The sequence below is a fragment of the Pogona vitticeps genome, chromosome 15, assembly GCF_051106095.1.
Source record: "Pogona vitticeps strain Pit_001003342236 chromosome 15, PviZW2.1, whole genome shotgun sequence".
NCBI classification, from domain to species: Eukaryota; Metazoa; Chordata; class Lepidosauria; order Squamata; family Agamidae; genus Pogona; species Pogona vitticeps.
Genome location: NC_135797.1, coordinates 13,352,705 through 13,377,766, shown reverse-complemented (window position 1 = coordinate 13,377,766; position 25,062 = coordinate 13,352,705). Strand labels below are relative to the sequence as shown.

General features: G+C 48.9%; 3 protein-coding genes across 5 annotated transcripts in view; 2 read left to right on the top strand and 1 right to left on the bottom strand.

Moving 5' to 3' along the window:
- The window catches only part of KLHDC9 (kelch domain containing 9), a 115,708-nt gene that overhangs the window by 68,759 nt on the left and 21,887 nt on the right, over positions 1–25,062 (bottom strand). The gene's annotated exons all lie outside the window — the stretch shown is intronic.
- On the top strand, positions 4,412–21,545 carry NECTIN4 (nectin cell adhesion molecule 4). Its single transcript, XM_078382118.1, has 8 exons — positions 4,412–4,861; positions 5,809–6,099; positions 7,133–7,253; positions 12,224–12,375; positions 12,928–13,075; positions 13,410–13,488; positions 14,463–14,624; positions 14,758–21,545. The coding sequence occupies exons 1-8, from the start codon at positions 4,453–4,455 to the stop codon at positions 15,016–15,018; spliced, it is 1,623 nt and encodes a 540-aa protein (XP_078238244.1). The 5' UTR covers positions 4,412–4,452; the 3' UTR covers positions 15,019–21,545.
- Positions 18,605–25,062, top strand: part of ARHGAP30 (Rho GTPase activating protein 30) — a 24,380-nt gene continuing 17,922 nt past the window's right edge. For all 3 annotated transcript variants that reach the window (XM_020810253.3, XM_020810254.3, XM_020810252.3), the window contains exon 1: positions 18,605–23,297. In XM_020810253.3, coding sequence (XP_020665912.3) covers positions 23,189–23,297 — 109 coding nt within the window. In that variant the 5' untranslated portion in view covers positions 18,605–23,188. The remainder of the gene's footprint in view (positions 23,298–25,062) is intronic.

The following is a 25,062-nucleotide window of genomic DNA, read 5'->3' as shown; positions in this document are numbered from 1 at the left end:
TCTCTATGTTTAGCACGGCACATAAACGTGTGCACGCATACTAAGTGGCTTGAGATAATCATCATCCTCTTAGAACTGCAGAGCTGTAAGGGACCCTATGGGTCACTGAGTCATGCGGGGCATTCGAACTCCTAACCTCTAACTCTGCAGCCATAGACCTGAAACCACTGAGCTATCCAGCAAATCTTAAAGGCCTCGGATGTGCTTGTCTCTCCATGCCGTAACGTACAGTAAGTTGCCAACAGCACAGAAAAGCGTGGTCCTCTTTTCCTTGCCTGCAGGTCTCACTCCCCAAATTTATGCTGCTGGCTTTACGCTAGCATAACATCCCAGTAGGATTTGGGCCAATGAAAAATATATTCTTGGTAGGTCTTGCATTTTTTTTAAAAAAAGTTTATTTTCCTTTTGTTGCACCGAATCAAATATTTGCCCTTTGGAACCCGACTGTTCCAAAATATTTTAATAAACCTCTGAATACATTTGATATTGATCTTAATTAAGTCCTTGTACCCGATACAAAGTGCTTCATTTCCCCACACACACACACGCTTCCTTCCCCGACCCGAAAGGAGGTGCACGGGCCGGCCTGGATCTCATATCCTCTTAGGTTTGGGAGCTTCTCTTTGAAATCCAACTTGTATGCTGGCACGTTTCGCCTTTGCAATGGGAAAGCACTCTGTGCATGGTCAGAAGAAGTGTGCCGTTTTTAAAAGCGATGCTTTTGGGATGTCCAGCCCGAGGTGCAAACTGGGACACAGACAAGATGGGGGGGGGGGAATCTAGCAGTCTTTCAGCCTTTGCTGGCTTTCCAGTAGGCAGAAAATGACAATTCTGCGGCGTTTGAATCAGAATCGTGGCCTGATCCTGTTAACGGGTGCCAGCATTTCTTGAAAGAGAGCCCCTGGGAGCTGTGTCTACAGAGCTTCTCCCCATGAGGGAGAAAGGTGTGCAGAGGGAGAGGAGAAGACACTGGCCCAGAGGCAGCAAACATAACGCACAATTTAGACAATCATTCCGATAAAGAACTCATATTTACTGATAAATGAATTTAATGGTTCTGTTCAACGGTTCTGTTGCGCAATTTATTTTCCGAGAGGGCTACATGGGTTGTGTGAGATCCCTTCCCTTCCTCTCTGCTTTGCATGATGTACAGTGGACCCTCTACTTACAGAATTAATCCGTATCGGAACGGTGACTATAGGTCGAAAAGTCTGTAGGTCGAGTCTCCATTGACCTACAATGCATTGAAAACCGATTAATCCCGTAACCGGCCGTTTTTGTTCCATTTTTGTTCCATTTTGGGTTTTTTTCTGGTCTGTAGGTCGATTCTCCGGCTGCAAGTCGAACCTAAATTTTGCAGCCAGAGAAATCTGTAACTCGAAAAGTCTGTAAGTCGAGGGCCCACTGTAATTTTCATGGAAAGGCGGAATAAAAATGTAATATAATAAAAAAAAAAAACAGAGACTAAGGGGATGTGAGAAAGAATAACATTGAAACAGGCCCAGGATTCAATGTACAAGACTTCAGTTCGGCATTGAATGCAAAGGTTTCTTTATAAGTTACCTTTCTTGCCAAAGCGTTCCAGACACCGTGTGGGTGTAAGAGCGATACAAAGCCAAATGTAATACTAAAACAAACAAGAAGCAAATGTTAAGTATGTCAAGTTGTGAAGAAATCAAAATAATATCCCTGTTTAAGGACGGGCAGCCAGGAAGGAATTAGAAAAGATCCCCAAATATAGAGATGTGTTGCTGAAAACCAAGACTCGGATCACGCACACGCTTGTATTTCCGATCAGCATCTCTGGATGTGAAAGCTGGACAGTCAAGAAAGAAGACGGGAGGGGAAATTATTGATTCATTCCAAAAGCAGTGCCAGAGGAGAGTTTTGGGGAGACTCTGGACGGCCAGAAAGATGAGCCAGTGGGTTCTAGATCAAATCAAGCCCGAACTCTCTCTGGAGGCCAAGAGGATGAAACCGAGGTGGTCCTACTTTGGGGCAAATCACAAGACCGTAGGACGATCGTGCTGGGAAAGGTGGGAGGCAGCAGGAAAAGAGGGAGGCCAGAGATGAGATGGACGGATTCCCTAAAAGAAGCCCCAGGCTTGAGAGTTGGTAACAAACTGGAAAAAAAGAGAGAAGGGTTTATAAAGGCAGAAAACCCGGCCGTAGCTTCTTTGTAGCAGTTGCACATTGCTTAAGGGGAAAAGGGGGTAACTGTATATAACAGCAGAGCGTGACAAATCTGTTTTTCCAGACTAACGTCTGGGGGATGCTGGGACCTGTAGTCAAAACAAATGTCACTTTCCCAAGCTCCCATCCCTAGACTGCCGTGGCTTTTTCATGGAGCGCTACCGGCTACCCCTCCTGGCGCGGGAAAGCCTACGCCGACGACCGAGAGGGTTCGCAAAGCCGAGAGGGAGGAGCAGGATCCCACACAAGCGGTGCTACAACTCCGGTATCCATCCGGGCTGGTTTATCTGGACGCTCCGGCCCCTCTGCTTTCCCGGAGGCAAGAGGAGCATACCACAGCTGACAGCTTGGGCGGCAAAAAAACGGGGATGGGGAAGGAGAAATCCACCCCTTTGCTTCGAGGGTGGACTGAGGGCGTGGGACTCGAAGCAGAAAAGGGGAAATGGACCGGGGGGGGGAGGCTAGGCTGCTTTGATGGGCCAGGGTTTTCTTAAAAGAAACATACACACAACTAGTCTGAAAGGCAGGAGGAGGGCCAAAAAGATGTTTTTGCTGGGAACACGAGGTAAGCGCGAGAGAGAAAAAGGAACATCTGGAAGATTCTATACATGAGTTGCCGATTCCGCGTCTTGAAACGGTGTTTCCTTAAGAAAAATATATGGTCCTTTCATCCGAACAGGAGCTGGTTTGGTTTGGCAAACCAGCCTGCTGTGGGTTTCATAACTGGTCACTTGGGAAATAGCAGGGCTGACCTTGCACATCTCGGCTCTCAGGCAAGTGACGCTTGCAAGGTTTGCCTGCCTGGAGGGATAACGTTTGAAATGGAGAACTGTGCCTTTGGCATCTGAGCCCGAGAGGCTGATTCCATCATCTTCCTCGCTAACTGGAAAATCCGTGGCAGGGGGTTGACCCTACGGGTTCTGGCTCCACTACCTTCCTATCCCCCCCCCCAAAAAAAGGAGCATTCTTGAGCTACAGGCAATCCTGCATAATGGGCTGGGTTCCACACTGATGCTTCTGGTGCGTTTCCCACCATCCGCACAATGCGGGGCTTGTCTCGATTCATCCAGCGAATTTTCTTGAGACTTCTGGTACTTTTTTTCTCCCCCCGAGAAGACGGGGTTTATTTCGGGGAGGGGGGTGACAGGGTGTCACTTCCCCTGTGCTACTCCCTTAACTCAAATATTCTGGATCGCCTCGGCCTCAGACTCCCTGGGTTGAAAATACTCCTGCTAAATAAACCCCAGCTCCTTCTATAGGAAAATGGCAGCCATCTGGCCTGTGTTACGCAGTGCTGGTTAGAGGAAGCTGCCTTTACTCTTACTCCGTCTAGAAATAAGTGGACAAGTCCTTGGAGGTTACCAAGAATTTGCCAGCTAGAACTAAAGAAAAAAAATTAATGTATTCGTGAAGGCTTTCACGGCCGGGATCTAATGGTTGTTGTGGGTTTTTCGGGCTCAGATACACGGCCAAAGAGCCCGAAAAACCCACAACCACCAGAAAAAAAATTAACTTTCCATCTTTGCTTTGTAAGAATCATACAAACTCACAACGTCTCCGTGGATATTTGATTTTCTTTTATTTCAAGCGCAATGTCAACCTCCTGGGTTGACACATATGTCTCTTGGGGATGACATATTTTAGAGAATATTTGGAGCCATAATTTTTAGAATACCGGAAACTATGACTGCGATTTGCTTCTATATAGTTTAAAAAAAAAAACAACCTCAATATACGCACATTTCTTTGCTTATTTTGAATCTCTCACATTGCAATTTGTTGAGCTGGTTATTTACGTGATACTACTACAGTATGTGGGCAAATAACATATTATTCTTATTCTTCTTATTCTTGTTGTTGTTGTTGTTGATTTAAATAAGACACGTTGTGGATTGCACATGGAACTCCCACTGAGGCATATGGCATGTGACGCAGGGGTCGGCAACTGTGGCCTTCCACATAGGATTGGGATTATAACCCCTCCCATAATCCTGCCAAGCCAGCTTGGCCCACGGCGAGATGAGCGTCCGCTCTGGCTTTTCACCCGAGCTCAGAACGAGCTGTCCCAAAATGCCCAGGTGTATTAGAAAGATTGGGGTCGGCACCTTTAGACAGCTCTTGTAAAATTCAGATCAAAACTCGGAGCGGGCCCGCTGTGCGACTGATGCTGCCACCCACAGCCCCCACGGCTTGCTTGCATTATTCAGAACGACACGGCTCTGCCTGGTGATCACCATCACACTGGCTGTCATTTCCTGCATGTTGAGTTCCAGGGTTGCCTCTCACAGGTCCCTCATTCCTGTCTCCCCAGGTGTGGCCGCCGGAGTTCTGGACCCCCAACAGAGCATCACGGCGGTGCTGGGCAAAGACGTGGCTCTCCCTTGCTTCTATCAGCCCACCGACGGGGAGACGGTGCTCCAGGTCACGTGGCTGAAGCGTCAGGACGACGGCCAGGGAGTGGAGCTGGCGGTCCTGCACAAGGACCACGGAATCCACGTCCAGGATGCCTACGCCGGGCGAGTGCTGTGGCAGTCCAAAGAATCCTTGAACACCAACAGCGCCATCGTGCTGAAGAACGCCGTGCAGGCGGACGAAGGGTCCTACGAATGCCACATCAACACCTTCCCGCTGGGCAGTTTTGAATCCAGCATCACCCTCAAAGTCTTAGGTCGGTACGCTTTCTGGGGCCTCAGGTGGAGGCCTGGGTCTCACCGCAGAAGGAGTGCTAAACCTGTCCGGCTTAGGTCACCAGAGGGGGAGGTGTTCAGATGTCTGAAACAAAGGTGCGGAGATTCGCATTTTTTGGACCACAAATCTCAGAAATCAGGGAGCTGCGTCCCCACAACACAGATCTGCATGCTTGTACTCTGAAAGTATGCAAAGCCATCCCTGCAGATAGAAAGCAAGGGTGTCAAGGAGAAAGGTGCCAGGATTCATCTACTGTACTTGCACACACGCAGATTGCGATGTTGGTGACTCCAGCTTCACAGGGTTGCTAACATTTGAGCAATGCCATTGTGGACGCACCAATGCATCGCATGCATGCAGTCCAGTCCTCTCTGCCTGGCACAGGCTTGCCACTTCAGGCTCTGCCCTTCATGAGACGCTGATTCCATGTCTAGAAGCAGTGCTGCTTTTAGAAGAAAAGGTGGTCTGCCTACTTAAACCTGAGCACATCTTTGCCAAATCAGCCTGTTTTGAATTTGTAATTGTTCCCCTGGGGGACAGCGTGGCTTCGTTTGTATATCTGGTGTCCTAGGCATGTGGCACTGAAAAGATTTGTGTGTCAGGCAGGATAATATAAGCAGATGCCTGATTAGACGAACTTTAGTCTGACTCACAGGGAGGGCTCTTGTGATGGTCCTTGTTTAGCCGGCCCCTCCTGGACAGCAGCTTCGCAATTAGAAGTGGAGCTGCCTTCAGAAGTAAAGGGCATTTGATTATCTTCCAATGTTGCTTTCTAAGCTATTCCGCTTCCGGGGGGGGGGGGGACTTGCTTTCATTTGGTGATTTATCTTTGGAAAATAAACAAACTTTGTAATGTTTGAGCTATAATTGTCGTTTGCCTCTGCAAAACAAGAACTGGGATAAGCCCTGGCGTGCTTCCTCCTGCAGTGCCTCCCTTGCCGACCCTCAACCTCGGCCCGCCTCTGGAAGAAGGACAGGGCCGCACACTGGCCGCTTCCTGCACAGCAGAAGGGAACCCCATCCCCATCGTGACCTGGGAGACGGAGGTGCATGGGACGGCCCAGGCCCGGGAATCCTCGCACCCCCGCTCGGCTTCGGTCACCAGCGAGTTCTACGTGGTGCCCGGGCGGAGCATGCACGGAAAGGCCCTGACATGTGTCGTCTCGCACCCGGGGCTGCAGCACAAGAAGAGGATCACGCACACGCTCAACGTGGCATGTAAGTGGCTCCCTTCGGCCCTGGCAGGGTGGCTAGCGGGGAAGACCCTTAACCCTAAATCTAACCCTGACCTTTGAACCTGTCCTTAACCCAGACATGGACCACCATCCTTACCCTGATTGCCACCTTAACTCTGATCTGAGCCCAAACTTTATTCATAACCCTGACCCCTGGACACCTATCCTGCTTCCGATGCAAACCTTAACCCTAACTCCCAGCCTTGACCCTTGACCCTTGACCTTCTTTTCTGGGACATTTGCCCAGGTAGGTGCTTAGGGCCACCCAGAGGCGATCCAACTGCCCCACAGCCAGGCCACCCCTTCAGGAAACTCCAAAAACGCATACAGCTGGATCGGTCCATATCTAACCTACAAGGAGCAGGTTTCTGTTTTGTTCTGTTTTGTTTTTGTAGAGGCAACAGCTCTTAATGGATCATCCAAGACTAAGCCACCTTCAAATTATTTTGCCTGACAGTCGGGTTTGCTTATGAAAATCATTCCTGGGGAAATCTGCATCTCTAGTACTGTGAGGGTTATAAGTAAAATCAGAACAGAAAGAAGGATGGGGTGGGAGTCAGGAGATGCTCTCAGATTCCCTGCTGATCGGGACATCCTGGGGCTTTGACCCCCACCACCACCACCACCCCCGTGGGCACTGCGTCCACGACACTATGGGGTATGGAGTGTCTTTAAGCCACTCCAGGCAGGAAATTGGGCTGGAGAACCAGAAAGTGAGCCACTCCAGCTTTGATGACGTCCCCCTCGTATCCAGGAAGCATGAGCCACCGTTGGGATGCGGCTAACGGACCACCGAGCCTTTTGCTTGGGCCACCAAGGCTTCCTCCGGGGAGCATGAGGGTTCCCGGTCTTGCCTTCATCCTCTTCCGTGGCCGTCTCTCCTCCACGGAGACGTTCTGGAAAGCATTCTCCGCCCGGCTGGCGCTCACCCAGCGACCCAAAATCAAGGGGTCCTCTCTCCCTCTCCCTTCTTCGCCCTCTTGTCCGCCTCACCTCGGGTTTCTCCCCTTGCACAGATTTGTCCGACGCCTCCATCCTGGGCCACGAGGCGGAGGACGACTGGACGGAAGGAAAGGAAGGCGCCTCTCTGAAGTGCCTGGGCGACGGAAACCCTCTGCCGAGCTACAACTGGAGCCGGTGAGCATCCTTCGCGGGGCAGCTTAGCCTTAAAGGCGAGAGAGAGAGAGAGAGAGAGAGAGAGAGAGGCAGACTGGTGGATGTGGCCATTCAAAAAACCCAGTTTCTTTCTGGTCCATTCCAGTAACAAGGGGGCTGTTCCCACCTCCTGTGCATTTAAAAAAACCTGTATGTACTTTTGCGTGCACCTTAGAGACGGGCACGTCATTTTTTTTCTTTCCTGTGCATTTTCTAAAAACGTAGGAAAGATTTTCGCTTTTCCACTGCATTTGGAGGTTGCACGCACCTCTGGATGAAAATGTGTTTTCTATGCACTGTGGAAAGGTGTGCCTTTTTTCCCCCCCCGGGACATCTTTCGGGGGGGGGGGGGAAGAAACAAACAAACTTTAGCCCTGTTCTCCAAAGGTCTGCAGAACTCACCACAACACTAGAAACCTATGGTTTCTGACTGCAAAAATGTTCCAAGATCTTCCTTCCATTGTGGTCGGAAGGCATGGCTTGGATAAATCGGGGTTTGTTTGTTTTTTAAACAAACAAACAAAAACCCGTAAGGGTGTGCATTCCTCTCATAGTCTTAGCCTTGTCACTTTCTGAAAGAGAAAAGAGAGCTGAAGTGTATTTGCTTATTCAGTCATAGTTTATTTTCATCATTCGTAGCTCGAGATGGAAGGCTGGAGGGGAGAAGCTTTACAGCTACTGCCAGAAAGGCAAACAAGCGGGTGGTGGATTAAATAAAGGCCAAACTTTGCACTAGGATCTAAAGTGAATAAACGGAGGCTGTTAGACTTTGGAGAAGACAAGAGCTCGCTGGAGAAGAGAATAAGGCCGGGAAAACCTGTACATGCTGGTCTGAATGCTTCAGAGCACAAGATGACAGATCACTGCAAAAATAAATAGCAAAAACTCTTTTAAGGGGCGTGCATTTTAATGCCTTTTTTATGGAGCTGGAATGAGACCCTCAGAAATGAGGCACGTGAGCATAACAAGGGAATATAAACACCCCATCAACTTCCACTACCCCTTGATTGCTCCTCCATTCAGACCTGCTGGGATAGCTCCAGGGTTGAGCCAGAGGTGGGGGGTTCAGTTCCCCCACCGGGCCTCCTTGACAGGGGCTGGAGTTGATGAGTTCATCATCTGCAGTTCTCAGATGATGAGGATTCTCAGATTCTTATAATCTCATCCGTGCGACAACTGTGCCGGAGGGGAATTCAGAGCTGCCATCTGGATGAGCCCTTTTTCCAGTGCCAGCCTCTGATGTTTACCTGGACCTCCTCGTGAGGTGCCTGTGCCAGCGCTGGGTTCATCGCTTGGCATCCTCGAAACAGCTGTACAGGTGCCAGGGGGCCTCACTTCCTCCTCTCGCCGGGCACCCACGCCGCTTACGACGCCTTCGGGCCTTTCTTTCCCCTTCCCGCCCCCGAAAGGGGCGATGCGCCCATGCGCCCGCCCAGACCTCCCGTGCGCTCCCCTTCCCGGCCCCGCCGTGCACCTGATCCGGCTGGGCCGCCAGGGAAAGCTCCCAGGGATCCCATTCAAAGGGGAAGGCTGATCCTCCGTAAACACTGATTCACCCATCCAGCCGATCCTGCCTGCCTTTCGGGCCCTCCTGCGTCGGGAGGAACCAGCCAGAACTTGCTGTGGGTTTCGGGGAAGCAGCCTCGGGCGAGCCGTGCACCTCCTAGCCTTTTGTGGTGAGCAAACCGGGGGGGGGGGAGAGAGAGAAAAACAGCCAAGTCAGCAGAAGGAGGATTTCCATGGGCCAAGCGAGCGGGGTGGGACCACTTGCGGTCTCTCTGCTCCTGGCAGATGGGATTTGTTGTCACACTGAGCACAGGCTGCAGAAACCCGAGGGAACCTCGGCCTTCGGAGTGGTCGAGAGGAGAAAAAGAGGTCATGGTTGGAAGTCTTTCTCCTCCTCCTCCTTCATGCCATGTCTTGGACTACCTCCCCCATTAGCCGTCCTAGCAGGGGGCGATGGGCACTGTAGGCCAAAATATTTGTAAATACCGTTTTCTCCCTCTTTGCCAGAAGGCGTGTGAGTGTCAAAAGCCGCAGCGCCCTGCTCTGAATCGGCGATTCGTTTCAAATGGCTCCCTGTCACGGGACAGGGAAAGCCCTTTGCACGGGCTCTGAAGAACTCTTGCCCCCAGTCGCACTGATCATTTTTAAAGCTACTTGTCTTGTGGGGATAAGGCATGCTACAGCTGGTTATAATTTTTAAAAAATTCTTTAAAAATCGTATTTGTTTGCCATTCACGCCTCCTACCCTGTGTTTCCAGAACCCTGGGAAAACAGACGCTGCATATTTTTTTGGAATTTAAAAGTCTTGGCTGCCAGTTTGCAAGCGATGTATGTAAACTTTAGCCAGTGTGTGTCTGTGTGTGTGTGTGTGTGTGCATGTTTGCATACCCAAGCATGGGTAGGGAACAGAATTATTTTTTCCTGTTGTTCTCGTTGTTATGGGCGGTGAGGTGGTCCCCGATTTGTGGCAACCCTATGGGTGAGCCCTCTCCAAATTCTCCTGTCCTCAACGGTCCGGCTCAGCTCTTGCAAACTACAGGCCTGTGGCTTCCTTGAGGGAATCCGTCCATCTCGTATTGGGGGGCTTCCTCTTTTCCTGCAGCCTTCCACCTTTCTCAGCACGATGGTCTTTTCCAGAGAATCCTGACTTCTCAGAATGTGCCCAAAGCAGAACAGCCTCCGTTTCAACATTTTTGTCTCCAGAATGATATGCAAGTAGAGATATGAATTCTGGTTTCATATAGCAGTTAAGATTATTCGTCAGCCCTCACCATGAGGATAAGGGTGACTTTTAGGCTGGGCATTTATTTATTTAAAATATTTTTACCCTGCCTTTCTCCTTAAAAATTACCCAAGGCATCTTTACTTCCTTGAAAAGACAGTATTTAAAAGCTAAAAACAGGAAGCATCCATATATGTAAAAAGAATTAAACAAGAGAGAGTAAATAAAGCGAACAGTTTTTTTTAAATGTAATTATTTTTTATCAAATTTGGGGGCAAATATCTACCCCTCAGATGGTCTCAGCTTTTAGAAATGTCCCCCAAAGCCAAATATGATGTGGCAAGAGCTTTAAGTCAACTGGCGGCGAAGTCAGAGGCAGGGAGTTCGAATCCCACCCACCCCCGTGCCTCTTTGAGAGGGGCTCGACAATCTGCAGAGACCCTTCCACCTCTGCAATTCTAAGAGGATGATGAAAAATAAAATCTACTTCAGTTATTTGGGGGTAGGATGGTGCAGAAATTGCATTTGGAAGTGTTTTAACGGTGCAGGAGGGCATAAAAACATTGGCATGATGCTGGATCAGGGCAAACCGCATTCTGAGCACAGAGAAATGCTGTTTGTTTGTTTTCTTTAAGTGGTATTATAAGTGGGAAGCGCTGATTTCCAGAAGATGATGGCTCCACGGTTGTTTTTGGTGAGGCCCAGGTGTATGTGCATGGCTTTTTATTCTTTCAAAGAAAAAAGTAAAAAAAGGCCGCTGGGTTTCCCCGCCTATAAATTGCGCATGTGTCTCTCGCCTTGCGTGCCTCTGTGTGGAAGGTGGTGGCACAGAAGGAATTGGGGCTGGGCGGCCGGGTGCTCTCGCCAGGCCCTGCGAACCGGCTCAGACACTCGTTGGAATCTCAGCGCCGAGTTCGGGGCGGTGTCTGGACACGTCCCGGCAACCGGCTCAGCTATGCAAGACACCGTGGGAAAAGCGCAGGGGTGCCTTTGAATTCGGCAGCTATTGTTTGTGATGTCATGGCCGACCCGCCCTCCCTTTCCTTACAAACCGCCTCGCGGGCCCGGACATGTCGGCTAGGCGTGGAGGCATCAGAACCGGCAGGACAGAGAGCGAGCCCAAGAGAGACACCACGACAATGTCATCCCCGTCCAGGCGTCACCGGCGCTCCCGGCGCATCTCGTCTGCTCTTTGGGTGACGCTTCCCCCGCTGGCACGAATACAGCGTGGAAACGCGAACGGATTTTCAGTTCCTGAGTTCTTACGGCAAGGATCGCTGCCCTTGCTGGCCTCAACCGTTCAGGGTACAATCCTGTGCATGGGTCCACCTGGAATAAACCCCCAACTGGCTCGGTGACATTACAAGAAGGATCTTGGAATGGTTGTGGATCACAAGCTGAAAACGAGCCAACCGTGTGGGGGTGGCTGCAAAAAAGGCCAATGCAATTTTAGGATGCATTCACAGAAGTCTGGTCTCCAAATCTCGCAAGGTGCTAGTCCCTCTGTTTGACCATGGTGCTTCCTAATGACACTGTGCACAATCTCTCAAACTGGCCTACCTCGCAGGGCTGTATGGAGGATAAAATGGAGAGCAAGAGAGCAGTATACGCTTTCTTGAGCTCCTTGGAGGGGAAAAAGTCCCAAAATATGAATGTGATCAGCATTTAAGCGATTAAATAGAATGTAATCTTACTGCCTCTGAAGCTGAGGTTTTCTGATTAAAACGGATGGCCAGCAGTTTCAGGAGAGGTAAAATCCCCCATTCTCTGGTCCTGTAGCCCAGTGGGGAAGATCAGAAGCTGATGGGGGGAATAATCTTTCTTTGGACTACAAACCCCAAACTAGCTTTGGGGATCAGGGAACTGTAGTCTGAAAAAGTAACTTTTTAAAAAAAAAAGCTTTGAAGATGACAGACAAGCATCCCAAGCACTTTTTCTAGGGCTTGCCAAACCTGCAGTTATCAAGACAAACAGGCTGTCTTGTGTTACAACAGAGGTCACAGACAACCTGTCATTGGGAGAGGGAATTCCTTAACTACCAAAAACCTCTGAGTGCATAGCAAGAAAGTCTTTCACCCCATGCAATTTGCAGGAGTTAGGCAGAGCTTTTCTTGACGGTCTGAGTCTCCCTGAATCACATCTCTCCAACACTGAAGTGCTCTCGGCTCCGAGCATGAGCCTCTGGCTTCTGCTCTGACGGTATTGTCCCTCTCCCTCTCCCCAGGCTCAATGAACCCCTCCCGAGCGGGGTGAAGATCAAGGGGGACACCCTTCTCTTCCAGAAAGCCCTCAGCCCTGAGGACGGAGGCACCTACGTTTGCCAAGTCAACAACAGCTTTGCCACCAAGGAGGTCAAAGCCACCGTCAGCATCACAGGTAGCTCTCTGGACCGGTTCGGGAGGGACCAAGAAAGACCCTCCCAAACCCCAGTGGAGGGAGGGGGGCATCTGAACAGAGTCTGCTTCTTCCACAAAAACAATGCATATTCGGATAGAATTATAACAGATAACTTTTGTCAGTTTGGTATAATTTTCCTGCACTCCTTTTTGTACCTCGCTAGGCAGAGTTTCTCAGAGTTGCTGGTTAGGGTATATGATTTTTCCCACCCCAGGCACTTGTCTGGAGTACAAAAAATGTACTGGTCTAAATCCAATGGCTCGCTGCAGGTTTATGCATTAAAGCACACTTAAAAACACAACCCACGTCCAGGTATCAGGGCTTACGTTACGACAGCATGTATGACATGGCTGCCTATGAGCAAAATTAGACCTCTGGATTTGGTGTGCGATTATGGGTCACACGGAGAGGAAAACAGGTGGGGTTAGGACTGTACCACTTTTTGGGGAGAAGAGGACTTGGTGGCCTGTTTCCAGGCCCTGATCTGACACACACACCCCATCACTCTCTCTCCTTGGGTCTCTCTCACAGGGAAACCATCCACGCAGGTGGACGTGGTCTCCATCTCCATGATCGGGGCCGGCTTGATTTCTGTGGTGTTGGTGGGATTGCTCATCCTCGTGGTCACCCTCATGACGTGCTACCACAGGCGGAAAACCAAGCGCATCACCGAGAAATAGTAAGTGCCTCCCCCCGTTCCTGAAAAAGAGGTGTTCTGATCATTGCAGTTTTGCAGGGATTCACAGAGCAGAACAGCTTCAAGTCCTCCACAGTATAGTCCACTCCTTTTCTCACTAACTGGCCCGTACGGTCTCAATCACTAAGACATTAACAGTTAGAAGGAAAGGGGCCGAAAGAGGTCCCCCAAACCCATCCTTCACCTGCCTGGAAAGTACGGCCATGAAACTTTGGCCTGACGTCCGAGCCGACCAAGCCCTGAGACCGTCCTCTCCAGCATGCCAAAAAAGATAATTCCCCCCCCCCCTCATTTTCTTTTCTCTTCCCCTCTGCAGTGAAGAAGAATTGACCTTGACCCGGGAAAATTCGATTCGTCGGTTGCATTCAAGCCACAGCACCGACACCCGGAACCAGGTGAGAACTCGGAGGTGGGGGAGGCCTGGGGAGTTGGCTGCCAGAAATATGGACTGTTTTGACCCCGGCATCTCGTATTCTGAGATACACTGCCACTGAACATGGAGGCCTTACTGAGCAGGACCTATTGGTCAATGCCACATCGGTCTTTTTCTTCTTTCTTCTCCCACACACCTTTGTTCCTCGTTAGCTAAAACACGAAAACGGCTCCAAATTGACTTTGCTGAATTTTTTTTCTCTACATTACGCTCGCCTTGGCTTCTTGGCCTCTCGCTGTGAGGTGTTGTGGACTGTTTTTCCCTGCACGAAAATCCACTGCACATTTAATGCACTTTCCCCCTTTTGTGGGTATTGAATGATGCTGTTTATGACACACATCTTTCCCCTGCTGACTAGAACATGCTGGCGCCTATTTGTCCCCCACCGTTTGACACACAAATGGGACAATCTAGCTCTTAAAATTTAGTTTCGAAATGGAGCCATGGTTCCCCACAAACTTTTATTTGCAAGAAAATGTCCTGTAAACCTTGCCAGAAAGCCTTGAAAGGTGCAGAAGCAAGGCTGTTTCCACCAAGAGAGATGAATGTATATATTTGTTTTTAGCCCCGTTTCTAGACTTTTTAGAAGTGCTGAACCAGGGAAATCCTCCAGCACCCCCTAAAGGCAGCAGGTGGGGAAACCCAGACAAGCTGCAAAGAATTGGCATGAAAAAAAGGGGGGAAACACAATATATGGTAGCAAAATATGGTAGCCGTTGAACCAATTGTTTCCGTCTGGATGGCTTCGAGGCCTAGCTAGGCCTATTTCTACCCAAGCTTCCTGTTCCTGCCCAAGTGCTCGCTGGGAACTTTCCTCTCAACCAGGAAGGCTAGGCCGAACTAGGCCGAGCCTTCCAGGTGAGCCACATTAAGGTGTCTGCAAAGCTAATTTCCGGTTTTTATTGCCATCTATTCCCCCCACCCCACTGCTTTTAGACTGAAGAAAACCTCCCCCTGAGGTTGGAGAGCCGGCAGGGCAGTTATCGTGGCGATAGCTTGTGCCGGGACAGCCTGCGGGCGGACAGTCTGTGCCGGGACAGCCGGCAGGGTAGCTTTCGGGCCGACAGCCTCCGGGAAACCAGCCTCTGCTCCGTCCTGGTGAGTAGGGGAAACGGGTGGGTGTCGGTGAGGGTGAAAGACGCGATGAGATGAAAGTCACCATACAGCCTGGTCAGCCTGTACTGTTGTTGTTGTTATTTGTGGTCTGATTCTCCGTGCTTCCTCTACTCAGGGCGAGGACGCCGAGGGGCGCAGCTACTCCACCTTGTCGACGGTACGGGAGATCGAGACCCAGACAGAGCTGCCCCCACCGCCCCCGACTCCCGTCCCGGAGAACCCGGAGGAGAAAGACAAAGACGAGGAAGAGGAACAGCGGAACGGCGAGAACACCATCAAGCAAGCCATGACCCATTTTGTCCAAGAGAACGGCACGCTCCGGGCGAAGCCCACCACCAACGGCATTTACATCAATGGCCGGGGACACCTGGTGTGAGGCCGGATCTGGGCCTCCCTTCTCCCTCCCGGAAGTCTGCAAAGCACTGAACCTTCTTCCTGATCGTTAGTGCTTCTCCTTGGTCGGGAACACGAGACCCTTGAGATCGAGGCAGCCTCCTTCTGAGCCACCTGCCCGCCTTGGTTTATAGGCCGAAACGCCCCTTTCTCCTTTGGGGAGGAAAAAAAACAAAACCACAAATCCTGTCCACCCTTCTTCCAGCACAAGAAAAATCCTGCTTGTCCTTCAAAGGTTTCTGGGTACCAAGAAGGGTTCCACCAACAGCTCGGAAGCCGGGGGAAAAGTTCTCTTTTGATTTTGGTGTGGGATCCTTATAAATACCTGTGATTTGGGGAGGGGGGCACAGAGGTTTTTAAAAGTGCATCGTTTGAGGCCGCAAAGGGTCCAGGAGAACATCGACGGGTGTCGGGAGACCTGAACTCCCCGCCTTTGGCTCAGGGACAGACCCATCCAATTCTTTTGTCCTTTTTTTTTAATGCTTGTTATTGTTATTTTATTATGAGTTAAATAATTACAGTTTGTAGCTCAACCGTGGCTATGGAGAAAAGCTCCCGGAAGCTTCATAAGAGGCCAACCGGCAAATGAAAGGGGAAAAAAGATGGGTTAATTTTTTAAAGAAAACAAGCCCAAAAAAAAAATGACTATTATTGACTTTAAAGGAAAATCTTGTGTCCGAGAGACCTGATCTTGTGTGTTTTAAGGAGGCAGGAACGACGGGCCGCTGTCGAGAGAACCCTTCTCAGAGCTACGCCTTGGTGGAGATGATTTCCCACTCAGCTGGGCTGCTCTCGGGAAACCTTCTGCAAGGTCTGCAGGTTGGTCCCGACTTCCCGTCCTTGGTGGATTTCCACCCGGACCACCCGCCTCGAGGCACAGATTTTTGCACGCCTTCTAGGGAAACGGGCCAACAACGCGTTTTGATCCCTGAAAGGTGTCGGCAGCTATGGAGTTGGCCCGCCACGGTCCGCCTCGTGGTCGGTCCGACAAATAAATGGGCCTCCCGGATGGGTCTCTAGAGGGTTGGTTGTGCATCATCCCAGATGGTTTTGTGTGTGTGTGTGTGTGTGTGTGTTTGTGTCTTCCTCCTCCTCTTTCTCCTTCTTCTTCCTCTTCCTTCTCCTCCATGACACTCACAGGTATTTTTCCTAGTTCCAGATCCATCTGTTTGTAAAGCAGAGGATAGGAGGCAGCAAACAATTAGGACCAATTTTGTAATTCCTTCCTCTTGAATCTACGGGCCAGGATAAGGAAAAGGAGGAGGAGAATCACACGGTCTCGCGAAAGCCGTGCCGAATGTTTGAGGATTTAGGCACAGCTGACGTCTCTCTCTCTCTCTCTGTCTCCCCTTTCCTCAAAAGCTGGTCCATTCCTCCCTGAGTCTCCGGTCTTGTGAACCCTCAGAGGGTCTCAGAGAAACAGGCTGAGGTGGAGCGAAACGGCTGGCAGTCATTCCCCAGGGCGGCCTGTTTCATGGGTTTGATGATGGACATGCAGAGACTCTAAACACAGGTGTGAAGATCCTCCTTAGTCTCTCTTCCACCTGCACCCCCCAAAGAGCAAGCTGGGGCACCCACAGCAAGTTCGGAGCACAACCCACAATCATTCCTTAGAAGAAGCCTTCCTCTCTCTCTCTTTTTTTATTTTGTATTTTTTCCGGAGGGGGGAATGGAAGCGGATACAAAGGGTATTAGGCCCGCTCTGAGATGGCTTGCAGACCTGTGCCAATTTTCAGCGAGGTCCCCAAGCAGAGAGAACTGGTATAGGGGCCTCGGCTGCTAAGGTGAGAGCTTTTTTTGGAGGTCACTTGTCATCTGGAAGCAACCAGGAAAGAAAAAATACTGAAGGCCCACTGAATCGTTGGAATCCATGGGGGGCTACCAGGGTTGAAACCACTCACTGAATGTAAATAGCAGGCGAGTGCAGGAAGATTATGGAAGGAAAACGGGACGACCGGGATGCCCCAAAGACGACAGGGGAACGGGACCATGAAGCCTCGCCAGGAAACACCCGGGACTACAGATCCAAAATCCTGAATTCGAATCTGCCGCAAACTGGCTGGCTGGTATTAACCCTCTCCCCTTCTCTTTCTCTCTTCTGTCCCTCGTCTGCTCTCGAACTCACGTCTTCCTCATATGCCAACTGGGCGTAATTCTTGTTTCATGGAGGGCCGAAGTGTGTCGGAGAAATAATTTTGAATCTCGTGCAGAAAATATTGCGTAACTAAAATGCCTGTTTCTGAACTACTCCTTCCGTCCCTTAGTTGGTTCAATATATATAGAGAGAGAGAGAGATTCCAAGTTCCAACCTTTAGCACTTAGAGATCATCGCCTTCCACAATAAGCAGGAAATGCAATGAAAACAGAGGCTCCCGTACACTATATTAGAGAGCAATGCTTTTCCTCAGGCCAAAAGCCTCTGTCTGTCAAACTAAACTCCCATTTAACAAAGGCTCCCCATTCACGTTAATTATTAGTTTCCTTCCTATGGATACTAGCTATTTTATTGTTTCCTGTTTAGGGTGGCTGGGGAGATCATTTTACTGTAAAGGGTTAAGAGCGGAAAAGTGTACCAAGAATCCTCCAGGATCAGGCCCAAGGCTCTATTTCAACTCTGATGTTCCTAATATGACTCTCAGCTTCATCTGTGAGGAGAGACCACCGTGTACTTAACTCTTTTGGACCCCCCCATAAAAATTTAGAATAAATGTAGCAGATAAATCCCCTCCAGCCACCCTGAACAGGAAGCAATAAAATGACTCTATAGACAATATACTCTTTATTAGAAGAAGAATCACATGCTGGGGTTCTTCTGAAGACTTGAATCACACACATTACAGCTAATCCGTCGCTAGAACAAGGCGTTCATGGAGTGCTGATAGCGTAGGACTGTCACGCCGGGGGCTTTATCTTTCTCTTCCTATAATTTGCAAATTCGTTTGCTCTGTTTTTGCAACTGGACTTCAGGACATTACTCAGTTTTTCCTGTAAACCTGACTTCTCACACCTGAAAAGAGGCTTCTTCAGTCTGCTCTCTCAAACGCCTGACGTGATGTCGATTTTAACGTCGGGTCCTCTGTAACGTTGCGATTTCACCTTGGTCTTCCGTCAAGGGCTACGCATGTTGGCTGTGTTTTTAACATGTAATGTTTCGTTGGTAGGATGCAGTTTGGATTATGTCTTTTGGTGGCTTTCAAATCCTGAAAGGCAGCACTTAGAAGGTGAATCTCGGTGGGATGGATGGATGCCACCGGACTCTTGAACCTCGAACTATGAGGTCAGGGCTCTGGAGGATGATAGATTGTGGGGGGGGGGGGGGGTTGGAATCTGGTGGGGCAGAGGTCTAAATTTACAGGGTCAGAGAGCCTCACTGTCTGCCCGACATTGAGAATTGAACCTTGTAGACCAGTGGTCCCCAACCTTGGGCCTCCAGAGGTTCTTGGACTACAATTCCCAGAAGCCTTCACCACCACCTCTGCTGGCCAGGATTTCTGGGAGTTGAAGTCCAAGAACATCTGGAGGCCCAAGGTTGGGGACCACTGTTGTAGACAATGGAGTAGCCTTCTTGGAGCACAGTTAGACTAGGGGGAAAAAACCCGTATCTGAATCGGGTGCTGCATGTTTTAAAATGATTTCTTTTTAAATGGCCACTATATGATACACATGGAAAGGCAGATTGCGTTGCCAGGGAACCGTGTTATTTAGATTGGAAGTGAGGTATTTAACTCATCTGCCAGAGGGTTGTTTATTTTAACTTGGGTGTCAGACTGATTTATTTTGAACCGCTTTTGGCATGTGTGAGCCCCGCCATCGGTGTGAATTGCACCTGTGGGTTTTTGGTACTCCCTGTTGTGTGTTGTGCGTTCCTTCTCCACTCCCCGTGTGCCTGCCGCCCTCCTTCCCAAGCCTCGTCAGTGTCAGCCTGGATGGGTGTCTCTGTCCTTCGAGCCTAGTCAGTTTCAGCCCCTTTTAAATGGTTTTCTATCTGTCCTTCTGTTCTAGCACTATTTCAGATTTTTAAAAAACCCACCCAGGAACAATTATTAAAAATAAGGGTGATGGGGGGTCCAATGCATAGCAGTGGCTAACGGCTGTGAGAGGGAACCCGTGTGAGTATGATCAAGTGCCAGATAAAGCCTTTTAAAATGCCCATGTAGCCTCCTCAAACCTTCTGTACAACACAGTTTAAGAAACGATTTCGGTGTTCCCAAGAGGACAGAAACACACATCAATTTTAAAAAAAATCCACATGACTACCATATAACAATAAACCAAATTAAAAAAATCCAAATCCTTCACTCAATCTATTTCAATTAGTGTAACTGTGCTCTTGGTTCTCCCCTGCCGCCGAATTCTGACTTTTCAGGATATGTGAATTCTAAAACTTGACAAAATTTCATACTGAGCAGGAATTTTTTTTAAAAAGCACTACAAATCCCATGATGCTGCTTTTTGGGAGTTCTACCTGACAGATGCCTAAATGTGGCTCACCTGGGAGAATGGCTTCAACATGCGAGGCTCTGAGGCCAAGCTAGGCCTTGCTCTGCCCAAACTTCCTGTTCCTGCCCCAGTGCCAGCTGGGAGCTTTCTTTCTGAACAGGAAGCTCGGCGGAACTAGGCCTAGCAGAGCTTCAAAACCTTCCAGTTGAGGCCTTTCTCCCAGGCGAGCCACAGTCAGATGTTTGTAAGATGTCTTGTCAGTCAGATGGGATTCCCAGAATGGAGAATGATGGGAGTTGAAGTCCAAGAAATCCAAGCAGAGTTTGAAAACAAGACTTTGGCTTCTAGAATCTCACCACTAGCCATGTTGGCTTCAGGAATAATGGGAGAGGCAGTCCAGAAATATCAAATTGTACCTACTCGGGGCTCAAGGGGAATCCTACTAAGCACCTTCCTATAAATAGCTATATTGCTCTCCCTGAACAGTATTCCAGTTTACACAAATTCACCATCTCTCTTGTCCAGAAATCTTGTGCTGGGCGTAGGTGGCCAAATCCTGATCACATCTTGTTTTCTCCACAAACTTTTCCGACAGGAAGTTTAGTTTAAACCAGGGAAAGAGACTAAAGTTGCTGTACAGTATTTCCCCCAACCTGTCCAAACCTTCTGTTACACTACAGTACTGCCTTTTCCCAAAAGCTTAAGGACAAAAATAGAATACTCCAACCCTCTTCCTTGCAGCGGGATCTTCATCCGTTTCTCTCCCTAAATTGTTTGAACTTGTTCCGTATTTTATAGTAAAATTAAAATTTAAAGAATGATGCATCATCTTATACGTCTCTCTCCAACCTAATTATTTCCCCCAAAAAAGAATTCAGGGTACAGTCAGATGCATGCCTGATGGTATCGGAAAGGGTTGCTTTTAATGGAACGTGCCTCCCTTAGAAGGATCTTTGCCAGGGAATTGCCCCCAAAGTAGATGCCTGGCAGCTGGACTAAAAAAGGTCCAAGGAGGGCACAGATCGGTGTCGTGATAGCATGCCTTTCCTGGAGGGAATGAATCCCCCTAAAATTCCTACACAATTACCTGTACGTATTATTCCCCCCCCCCGAAAAAGTTCCCTTGTGCCCCATCTAGTGGTCAAAAAAATAACACCTTTTGAATAGAGAATTCGGGATTCATTCAGGTGGCAGTCTAGGTAGTTTTATAAGACATCCTAAACATGCTTGATTGGTCAGTAAATCTGATTATTACCTATCCCCTATTGAATATGTTTAAGATTTTAGCTTTTAAATCAGTATTTACTGAGGGATGCTCTGATGCCATCCTAGTGAGGTGGGCCAGGCTGGTACACAAACTTCAACCTCCCCCCCACCAAGCCCGGCCTCTCCTTGGTGCTTCGGACAATAACCCCCATCATCCCATCTGTGGGAGCTGGGGATGATGGGGCCTGTCATCCAATCTATCCAGACAGGCCCCAAGTTAAGAGAACATGGCTGCAAACATGCTCAGGAACACACTTGAGTAAACTGTGGAAAGAAGCCAGGACGCTAAAGAGCCACATTTTAAAGACATTTTGATCTACCTCGAAGCAATAAATGGAATTGGGGTCCCAAATCTTGCTGTGATATCCCCCCCCCTACAAGAAACCCCCCCAGGTCTGCTCCACTCATCCAAACTCTTGAAAAAAATATTCCTTCTCCTCGTCATCCATTCCATTTTGGACACAGCCCCTCTTGCCTTCTGGTTTCTACACGCTTTACGTGGTACTGTATTATTGTTCGTAAAGGTCCTTTTCTAAATGTTTAGAAGTTTGTATTTTTGCCCCAGAAACAAACCAACAGCCTCTCTGGGCTTCCCACCAGCTCTTTGTATGATCTGTAAATGTCTGTGTACATAAATCTCCTCGCAAAAGTTATGTGCCTGTGTGTAAATATATAAATATAAATACATAGAGAGGAATATCACCGACGTGTCTTTGTGTGTATCGGAAGGGACGTGGGGGTCCCTGACTAGTGTTACATGCACTGCTGGTTTTGTAAATAAATTGTACCGTTGGCACTCCAGGACTCTGTGATGGTTGCTGAGATTTTCTGTTGCAGAGTTTTGAATTTCTGGTTAAACTCCTCTGGCTGTACACAGAGCAGAATAGCTTCAAGGTCGCCAGATTAGTCCATCCCTTTTCTCACTAACTGGCACTTACAGTCTCAGTAACTTATTCTGACATTTGTATTCGAAAGAATCAAAATGTTTCTTTACTTACAACTGAACAGATCTAACAGCAAACTGACAAACACGGCTGCATTCAGCCGCTGAACCTCAACAAACTCACTGAGCGCTTTCAGTTGAGGACGGGACCTTTTGGAGATGGCTCGTTCAGCGGGTTGCCATAAATCAGAGGCAACTGGATGGCACGTAACAACAACAATATCGTCTATTTGGCCTGCATGCATGATTGTGTGCACATGCATACGTGTATCGGTAAGGGTAAGCAGATGTTCTCAGCATTCGCACAGCAACAGAGAACTGCTAGATTTGGCAAGGGGGCATGCTCTGGTCCATGGGGTCATGAAGAATCGGACACGACTAAACGACTAAACAACAACAAATCCCTGCCATAGATTTTCTGCAGATGACGAAGCAACTCGGCTCAAGAGTTAGGAGAGACATATCAAATTGTTGGAACACAAACAAACTTATACAAATGGGTGGAAAACTCCAATAACAGTGTCTTGGGGAAGGGGATTTGGGGCGTAGGACACAAATCCAGCCTTGGACCTTAGGTTTTCCTGTCTTTTCTAAAGCAAAAATCTCCATAAACATTCCAGGAAGTATAAGGCTGTAGACCCTTCATTTTAAATTCTACTAGAACTCAAAACGATTCTATTAACACAGAATAATCTTAAATAATTCTAAATGCATGGGTCCGGAGGCTGGTTTCTTTTGGCCTCCGTAGACTCCTCCTACACCCCAGGAAACAGATCTTCCTGGCCAAAAATCTGGACCTGTTCTTTGGTGGCCTTTCCCAGAATCCAGGACCAGATTGGATTTCGGGCAGAGAGAAAGCACTACAGACGGGGAAGGAAGATGGCAGATCCTTAACGCCAAATCTTAACACCATGTTTGGGGCAAGAAAGGAGGCGCAGGTATATTGTGGAGCAAAGCAGAAGAAGGAGACCAAGGGCAGCTTTCTGCGCAAGAGTTAACTCGTTCTTTGTGGTTTCAAAGATGCTTGGTACGGGAAGTCGGGTTTGGAGGCGAAGCTGAACTCACTTCCTGTTGGGCTCTGGGTGAGAACAGAAGTGCAACTTTTTTTTTTTGCAAACTTCAGGCCCTGGGGCCCTCCGCAATCTTTCTTCTTTCCGTGGCTGCTTTTAACAGGGGCGGCGGCGGTCCCACAATCCCGTCCATCTTTGGCCTGCAGGACCTCAAGATGCCATCCCGCTTCAGCCCCTCCACGTAGAGGCAGTAGATTCCCCTTGGCTAGATCTTGGCTGCGGAGAGGTGCTCCCCCAGTCATGGATTTAAGGCAGCCGGAGTCCTCCATGGCGGTGGTCTCCTGAGTCGCCTCGGCCGATGTCTCTTAGGGGTGCCAGAAGCCCCACAGTCCAAAGCTTGGCTTCTGGAGACCCCATGAGCCCAAAGTGGGCTTGGGAAGCCAAAGAAGGAGACAGGAATCCTCGGGCATAAGAGAGCCCAAACATCTATACCCATGTCCCTTGCCATGAAAGCTCGGCAGCGGGTGAAGAAGAAGGGAGCGAGCAAAGACCGGATTTTTGGGTGTGACCTCGTGGAACATTTACAACTGTCTGGCCAAGAGGGTAAGTGATTTGCTTTCCGAAGACCGGCGGTTGGTTTCTCTGGCCTCAGCTCTCTGCCGTCCCAAGCTGGAGAGGTTATGAGACCAAGGTTCTCCCAGGGCGTAGGCGTGTTGGCTGACGTGACCCTATTATGCGTTGGCCTCCGCACTGTCTCTTCTATGGTGGCTCTCAACGTTGCTTTCCTTGGCCCATGCTGGCTAGCGGATTCTGGCCACGATCCCAAAAAGGTAAATTTCCCAAGCTTTCCATAGCAGAACATGCTCTTGATCACGAGTCAACGGCACCCAAGCTGTATATGGCATTTGAGCTAAATATCTGGAAACAGGGTTTTGGATCTCATAGTTTAAAAGACTGGTTCAAGCATAAAAACTGACAGAGGAAAGTTATAACAAGGGAAAGGGTTTTGTTTTGTTTTCAAAGCAAACCACCCAGCCAAACAACTTCCCAATCGTGGTGGCCAATATTGTCAGTTCCATCTGGAACAGACTCATTTGATCAATTGCTGAAGACGAAGTCAACAATTAAAGCCCACTGATTCAATGGAACTGCTGTGCCTGAGACGATTAACCGGATAGGATCCTGGTTAATAAAGCTGAACAAAACGCTAATCTCAACCGATTTGCTTATCAGAGGTCCAGCGAACGAGACCTGTTTTAATCTAGTGCCTCAGGCTTAGCAGGATTTACCCACCCCATCCCATTTCTGACCAAAAGGCTTTTTGTAAAATCATTGGGAAAGGAAAGCTCGATCAGATGTTATTGTTTTCCAGTCATCAAATACTGCTATATTCTGATCAATAGCCTATATTAACCCTCAGATCCTGAATACTGCTCTGGGTCAGCTCAACCGTTAGTCAACGTCGACCGTCAGCATATTACAATGTACGTTCGGTTTCTCTTTCCTGTACATAGCATGTGGGGACCCGTGGCTCGGGTTCCCTACGAAAAGTTTGAGAGACCTTTCTTAGTGCCTCATCAGAGGAAAAGCACCATTGGGGGCTGAACAGTATTAGAAAAATAGTCACAATTCCAGCTAAATACATCGATCTGTTCAATCTAAGCCCAGCGTCCTCTGGGGTTTGTAGTCCAAAAAGGCAATTTTTCCAAGATGTGGGATTTTTACCAGACTTCAGAAGTTGCAAACCAGCTTGTTTCTGTCGGAGGGGGGGTTGACCACGGCTGGAGGAAACAAGGGACGTTTGTTCGAAACTTGAGTTCGAAACAGAAGCAGCTTTGATGGTGCATCTTGCAGCCCCCCCGGGGGGCCCCAATTCGGAGTCCAGTACAGTGGTGCCTCACTAGACGATGATAATCCATTCCACTGAAATCACTGTTTAGCGAAATCATCGTCTAGCGAAAAGCATTTCCCCATCAGAATGCATTGAAACCTGTTTAATGTGTTCCAATGGGGAAGAATCGTCGTTGTCTAGCGAAGATCGGCCATAGGAAAGCCGCTTTGTGAACCGCCAATCAGCTGTTTAAATTGCTGTCTTGTGAAGCTTAGGTCCCGAAAACACCTGTTTTGCGAGCGCAGAGGGAGCTGTCAAAATCGTCGTCTAGTGAAAATTGGTTTGCGAAGCAGGGACCAAACTTTGTCCAGTGAAATTCCCCCATAGGAATCGCTGTTTTGTGAATCGCTATAGCGATCGCAAAAAGTCGATGTCTAGCGAAAAAACTGTCATGAAGGGTAACTGTCTAGCGAGGCACCACTGTAGTTGGTACAGAAATCATTTGAAGGAAACTAGGGCTGTGACATAAAGCAGTAC

Coding starts and splice junctions, on each gene's coding strand:
- NECTIN4 (XM_078382118.1), top strand. CDS start 4,453: ATGTTGAGTTCCAGGGTTGCCTCTCACAGGTCCCTCATTCCTGTCTCC. Junction 12,376..12,927: donor AGCCACCGTCAGCATCACAG/GTAGCTCTCTGG, acceptor TCTCTCTCACAG/GGAAACCATCCACGCAGGTG. Junction 14,625..14,757: donor CCAGCCTCTGCTCCGTCCTG/GTGAGTAGGGGA, acceptor TCCTCTACTCAG/GGCGAGGACGCCGAGGGGCG.